Consider the following 6,879-nt stretch of genomic DNA (forward strand, 5'->3'; position numbering starts at 1 on the left):
GTCCCCATGAAGCACTCAATCCCACCCCCCCACCCCACCCCCGTCCCTGGCTCCCACCATCTCCTTCCTCTCTCTCTGGATTTGGCTCCTCCAGGCCCCTCCCATGAGTGGAGTCAGACAGTATTTGTCTCTGTGTCTGGCTCATCTCACTCAGCATCGTGCCCCCGGCTGCACCGTGTCGTAGCCGGTGTCAGGATCCCCTTCCCTGTAAGGCTGAGGGACTCTCCACTGTGGGGATGGACCACATTTCGCTCCTCCATCACCTCTCGGTGGACACTGGGGTTGCTTCCACCTTGGCTGTTGTGAGTGATGCTGCCGTGAGCACAGGTGTACAAATACCTCTTCGAGTCTTCGCTTCAGTTCTTTCGGGTTATGACTTGGGTTTTTACACGGTCCTTCTGGCTGCTGTGTGGACAGCAGGCTGTGGGGTCAAGGGCAGAGCAGGGAGGCGAGACCCAGTGCGGCCTAGACCAGAGCCTGCGGTGAGGCGGGCAGAGGTGAGCGACAGGGAGGAGTTGACTTGATCCGAGGCTCCCATCGGGGACCTGGGAAGGCTGGGGCCCTGTGCTCTGAGATGGGCCCGCTGTGGAGGGACAGATTGAGGGCAGACCCGAGTCCAGCTGGAACATGGCGGGTTTGGGAGGCTCTCAGGCGTCCGGGCAGGATGGTGACCAGGCGTTTGTGGAGAGAGCCGTGTGGGGACTGTCAGCAGCAGGTGGTGTTGGGAGCCAGGACTGGCTGCGGCCCCGGGGCGAGGGTGGACTGCACCCCCGGCCACCAGGGTGAGCAGCGGCTCAGGAGGAGTGGGTGAGGTGAAAGGGGGCTCGAGAGAAAGTGGGGGACAGACAGTGGACGACTCTGGTGAGTCCTGAAGATGAGGAATTATCTAGAAGAGAGGGGGTGGAGGAGGCCCGGCTGGCGTGGCTCAGTGGTGGAGCGTGGACCTATGAACAAGGAGGTCCCGGTTCCATTCCCGGTCAGGGCACATGCCCGGGTTGTGGACTCGATCCCCAGTGTGGGGCGTGCAGGAGGCAGTTGATCACTGATTCTCTCTCATCACTGATGTTTCTCTCTCCCTCTCCTTTCTTCTCTGAAATCAATAAAAATATATTTTTTAAAAAAGAAAGAAAAGGGGTGGGGGAGGCAGGCCGTCCTAGGAGGGCAGTGGGGCTCCCGAGGGGGAGGAGGCAGCCCAGCTGTGGAATGAGATGGTGGAGGTGGCATCGGGGCCGGGGCCGGGCCGGGGCCGGGCCGGGGCGTCTGGGCCTCTGTTCTGAGGGCACAGGGAGCCAGGAAAGGCGTTGAAACAGAGCCGCCCTTTTGACTGGCAAGCCTTTGGGAGGCAGAATGAGAATGGGGGAGGGGAGGGACCTTTGCACTGAGCCCCCCCTTCTCTGTCCTCTCTCCCCCTTTTCTCGAGGGGCTCAGGATTTCCCGGGTGCAGTTGGCAGATGCCGGCGTCTTCACCTGTGTGGCTGCAAGCCCCGCCGGCGTGGCCGACAGGAACTTCACCTTGCAGGTGCACGGTACGGAGCAGCGGCGTGCCATGGTCCGTCCTCGGCCTTGGGGTGTAAGAATGAAGGCCTGTGTGAGCAAACACGGCGACTCGGTCTGATCTGTTCACCTCCCGAGTAGTCGCTGGACACCGTGGGGTGGCAGGAACTTGCCAGGCACTGGGGTACAGCAGTGAGCAGAGGTGGCCACTGCCGCTAGGAGGGCAGGGCAGGACACCGCTCTGTAAAGAGGTGACCACAATCCCAGGGGACTGGTGCTGCGAGGGGAAGGTCGGGGCGCTGGGGGAGCACAGAGCGGGCACTGCACCCGGCCTCAAGCGTTCCGGGAAGGCTGCCTGGAGGAGGTGAGGCCTAAGGCGAGGACTGGAGAGGAGAAGGGATTGTCCAGAGCGAAGGTCCAGGGGAGGGCCACCTGGCACGGGGTGGAATGACGCGTGCCCACCCTCTGCCCTGCACAGTGCCCCCTGTCCTGGAGCCGGCGGAGTTCCAGAACAATGTGGCAGTGGTCCGTGGCTCCCCGGTGGTCCTCCCCTGTGAAGCCCAGGGCAGCCCCCTGCCCCTAGTGTCATGGATGAAGGACGGGGAGCCCCTGTTCCTCCAGAGTCTGGAACAGGGGCCCAGCCTGCAGCTGGAGACGGCAGGAGCCGGGGACTCAGGGACCTACTCCTGCGTGGCTGTGAGCGAGGCGGGGGAAGCACGGAGGCACTTCCAGCTGACGGTGATGGGTGGGTCATCTGCCCCCAGGGCCAGCATCCCTGGGCCAGGGAGGGGCGGGCGGGCCTGGGGGGTGATGGAGGAGGAGGAGAGGGAGCCGAGTGCCCCAGGGGCCTGGAGCAGGGTTTGGGGAACAGGCAGTGGGGATGCTTCATTCTCCTGGAGCTGCCTCCTCAGTCCTGTCCCCAGACCATGTAAAGCAGAGGCAAGAGCCGCTGAAATCTGGGCGGGAGTGGAGTCCTACATCTCAAGCACAGGAGTTCTACAAGTGTCGCTGTGTATTAGGAAAACGTGTGCCCACTGTGCCTGCTCCTCCACACTGCGTCCTTGTTAGTGTTAAAGCAGGAGTAACTGTCCCAGGCAGATGGGCCATGGTTCCTCCTGTTCTTAGGGCCTCCCGCACACACCCCCCCCCCCCGCCTGTTTATGGCTCTGCCTGCTCTGTCCACTGCCAGCACCTGGACGGTAGGGGCGGGGGACGCACCCCAGCTCCCACTTCTCCAACAAGGGCCCCCCAGCTGATGCCGGTGTGGCGTTTCGTAAATCCCCCCCACATGGAGGACTCGGGCCAGCCCGCAGAGCTGTCGCTGACCCCTGGCGCCCCCTTGGAGCTTCGCTGTGATGCCCGGGGCACCCCCTTGCCCAACATCACCTGGCATAAGGACGGGCAGGCCCTGGACAGCCAGGAGGACAGCAGAGGGACTGGGCAGCGGCTCCGGGTGGAGGCTGTGCAGGTGCTGCTGTCTTGCCTGCTGTTGGGGGAGGGGGAGAGGGTCCCAGCAGCATCTGGCAAGGTTTGGCTGAGCTCCTCTTCTGTGTGGGGTAAGGATGTGGGGATGACCCACCTGGGCCATGCCCTCAGGAGCTCCCAGCCCGGTCAGAGCCAAGGCTGATGCAGAAACCATATAACCAGAGGAGGGCCGGTGCAGTCAGGGGGGACTTCTTGGAGGAGGCAGGCTTTGCCCTAACCCGAAAGCAAGGGTGAGATGGAGATAGAGAAGAAGCATCCAGAGAGGGGAATGGGTTGGTTGGAAAGTGGGAGGGCAGGCTCAGCGGGGTCCTTAGTTGTAAAGGAAGGAGACCAGGAGGTAGACAGCCTGGAGCCAGGAGTGGCTGCTTACCCTGCTCCGTCCCCAGGTGGGCGATGATGGGCTGTACACTTGCGTGGCCCACAACCCTGCTGGCGAAATCGAGAAGAGCTTCCGGGTCAGGGTTCAAGGTAGGGGTGTCAGGGGCAGGCAGGAGAGGGAGGCAGGATGGGACCTGCAGGGGAAGGTCCATCGCTCATGCTCTCTCTTTGCCCCCAGCCCCTCCAAACGTTATTGGGCCCGAGGCCCCGCTCTGTGGTTGGCCTGGCCCGGGGCAGCTGGTTCTGGAATGCTCCGTGGAAGCGGATCCCGCCCCCGAGATTGAGTGGCACCGAGATGGCATCCTGCTGCAGGTGGGCGCCAGGCTGGGGGCCCAGGGACCCCTCCTTCTGTCCCGCTCAGGCCCTGACCCTGACCTGCCTGCACCAGCACTTGGCACACCTGCCCGCTGATGTTCTCCCGCTGCTATTGTCCCCACACTGTGGATGGGGACCCTGAGCCAAAGCTCGGGTGTGGGCGGGGCTTCTGACGACTCCGGCGTTCTTCCCATTGCAGCTCTGAGCGACACTGAGTGCTGTATGCCCCGGGCCAGTTACTGAGCTTCTCTGGGCTCAGCCCTGAAACGGGGGGCTCGCTGCTGGGCACCTAAGGAGTGTAGTCCTTCTGGTGGAAGGTCCCACTCCTGTCTGAGCAGAAGCCCCCCCACACCCTCCCAGTGGGCAGAGCCTTTTTCCCAGGAGGGTCCTCCGCTGGGCATCAGGCCAGGGCTACAGGCCAGCCCACAACGGGCCGAGGCCCCTGCCCGCCTCCCCCCCATTCCTGGGTCCTCTCTGGCTGTGCCTGGGGACATGCCCGGTCCAGCCCAGCACTGACCAGGGTCTCTCCACCCGGGGGGTCTACAGGCAGACGCCCACACCCAGTTCCCAGAGCAGGGCCGGTTCCTCCAGCTGCAGGCCCTGAGCACGGCCGACAGCGGCAACTACAGCTGCACGGCCCGCAACGCGCGGGCAGCACCAGCGTGGCCTTCCGCGTGGAGATCCACAGTGAGTGGGCCTGCCGCACGCGCACTGCGCACCGCCCTCGGCGACGCGGGTCCCGGAACCCGCCCCCTCTGTGGCCCTCCTCCAAGCGGTGCCCTCCATCCAGCCCGGGACCACCAGCGGCGATCAGCCTCCGTGAACCAGACGATCCTGCTGCCCTGCCAGGCGGAGGGGGCCCCGCCACCCCTCATGAGCTGGCGGAAGGACGGGGCCCCCCTGGACCTTGGGAGCCCCAGGTGAGAGTTGGAAGGGGAAGGTCTCAGGTGCCACTTTGCAGGTCACAAACAGAAAGCCACCTGCGCGGTTGGAGCAGAAGGTGACTGCGTGTATCGTTAGGCCACAGGTGTGCTCAGAACCCAAGGATAGGCATGCCTGTTTGTCAAGAGCGTCTCGAACCCCTGGTGGCTGTCTGTCTGTCTGTGTGGTTTGATCCTTTGGTGCTCATCTCTGTTTCTGGGGGCAGGATGGGGGCTTTCTGCCTCTCTCTCTCTCTCTCTCATAATCAATTTTTTCTGCACCTTCTTTCACAGAGATGGCTTCCTGTGGCCCCCAAGTTAGAGTCCTCAGTTCACACAACCTGCAGAGCCTAGAGAGCTGTCTGGGAGCCCCAGTTCCAAATTCCCAGGGCAGAGAATTCCATTGGCTCAGCCTGAGTGACGTGTTCCTCCTCAGTCCAATCAGCTGGGGCTGGGGGCGGGGTTACACAGAACTGACATGACCCCTTTCGAAGAGGCCGTTCTTATATCTAGAGGCCATTCTCAGATAGGTGGGGTGCCTCTGCCTGCTGACTCTCGGGGAGAGGCTAGGCCCGAAGCAGCCTCTTGCCCTGCCTGATGCTGGGTTGGGGGGTGCACAGCTGTGGCCCCGCTAACCTCAGCCTCACAGATGCAGGACTCGGGGTTGGGTCTCCATGGCAACCCCTCCCTCCGGTTCCAGATTGCATGTTCTGCCCGAGGGTTCCCTGAGGATCCAGCCAGTCCTTGCCCAGGACTCTGGCCACTACCTCTGCCTGGCGTCCAACTCTGCGGGCTCTGACCGGCAGGCCCGTGACCTCCGCGTCTTCGGTAGGTGGACAGAGGAAGGTGTGTTCCTTGCCTTCAGCATCCACCCCGTGATGGGACCGGGTCCTGCTTAGTGTCTGGGTCATTCTAGCATCAGCAGCCAACAGCAATGGTCTCCAAATGTTTTTGACCATGAAGCTCATTAGTAAAATATGCGCAAAAGATGCATGTTTATTTTTATACATATGTTACATACACTCACTATTATGCTATTATTTTTATTGATTTCAGAGAGGAAGGGAAAGGGGGAGAGAGGTAGAAATATCAGCGATGAGAGGGAATCATTGATCGGCTGCCTCCTGCATGCCCCACAGTGGGGATCAAGCCTGCAACCCGGGCACGTGCCCTTGACCAGGAATCGAACCGTGATCTCCTAGTTCATAGGTGGACGCTCAACCACTGAGCCACTGGGCTATGCTATGATATTGAGCGAGTGATAAAACACACAAGATATAAACCATTTGCAAGGATAAGACTCAGAATCGCTGAGCCGGGTGCTCTGGCCTGCTCTCCCACTCCAACCCATCCCCTTGGAGGCCGTGTGCGGGCCCCGGCCTGGGCCAGGCTGGTGGGGGCTGTGACAGCCCGCAGGTCTCTTCCAGGACAGGCAGTTAGGGGTCGCCAGCCTCTGGGGTGAGCAAAGGCCCATCACCCAAACTTTGGGAGCCCGTGGGAGTTCCCCAAGGGGCTTCTCTCCCGCCTCCACTCCCTGCTTCCTGGGGGGTTGAAGTGGTGGGGTCCCCGGGCCTCCCCCGTCCGCACACTGTCTCTTGACACTGCTCTCTCCCCAGAGCCTCCCGCCATCGCCCCCAGCCCCTCCAACCTGACCCTGACAGCCCACACCCCCGCCTCGCTGCCCTGCGAGGCCAGGGGCTCCCCCAAGCCCCTCGTGGCCTGGTGGAAGGACGGACAGAAGCTGGACTTCCGCCTGCAGCAGGGCGCCTACCGGTACTGAGCGTCCTTCTGGGAGCACCTGAGCCCCGGGGGGGGGGGGGGGCATGGCATCCTTCATCCGGATGCGTCCTCAAGTGAAATTTACCAAATCTGTTCTTTGCCACCCCACCCTTGCGCTCCCCATTAGAATGAAGTACAGACCCTGGCCAGGTAGCTCAATTGGTTAGAGCAGTGTCCTGATACAACAAGCTTGCGGGTTCCATCTCTGGTCAGAGCACATACAAGAGTCAAGTATGTAATGTATGAATGAAATACAGCTTAAGGCTTGAGATATGTATCTAAGAATATGGTTCAGGAAGGCTACACGGACAGAAAAACACTCTGAGCTCTATTTCAAACTACAAAAGCCTGGCACCCTCAGCATCTGTGGGTAAATTTCCTTAATGAACTCTTCCATTAATTTGGAATTTCACCAAGACGTAAATTTACTCAGACCTATTTTTAACGACACGACTATTGATTTTGGATCAGCCAGGAATTCCTGGTACTATCTGTCCTCCGTGAAAAG

General features: G+C 61.3%; 1 protein-coding gene across 1 annotated transcript in view; it reads left to right on the forward strand.

Annotated features, from left to right (window-relative positions):
- Window positions 1-6,879, forward strand: part of LOC102424797 (hemicentin-2-like) — a gene marked incomplete at both ends in the record, with an annotated part of 105,169 nt that overhangs the window by 79,946 nt on the left and 18,344 nt on the right. The window contains 11 exon segments of the mRNA XM_023748081.1: window positions 1,429-1,526; window positions 1,973-2,239; window positions 2,772-2,962; window positions 3,366-3,447; window positions 3,536-3,669; window positions 4,219-4,315; window positions 4,318-4,359; window positions 4,446-4,477; window positions 4,480-4,592; window positions 5,293-5,420; window positions 6,209-6,365. Coding sequence (XP_023603849.1) covers window positions 1,429-1,526; window positions 1,973-2,239; window positions 2,772-2,962; window positions 3,366-3,447; window positions 3,536-3,669; window positions 4,219-4,315; window positions 4,318-4,359; window positions 4,446-4,477; window positions 4,480-4,592; window positions 5,293-5,420; window positions 6,209-6,365 — 1,341 coding nt within the window.

Source organism: Myotis lucifugus, unplaced genomic scaffold (genome assembly GCF_000147115.1).
Source record: "Myotis lucifugus unplaced genomic scaffold, Myoluc2.0 scaffold_1126, whole genome shotgun sequence".
NCBI classification, from domain to species: domain Eukaryota; kingdom Metazoa; phylum Chordata; class Mammalia; order Chiroptera; family Vespertilionidae; genus Myotis; species Myotis lucifugus.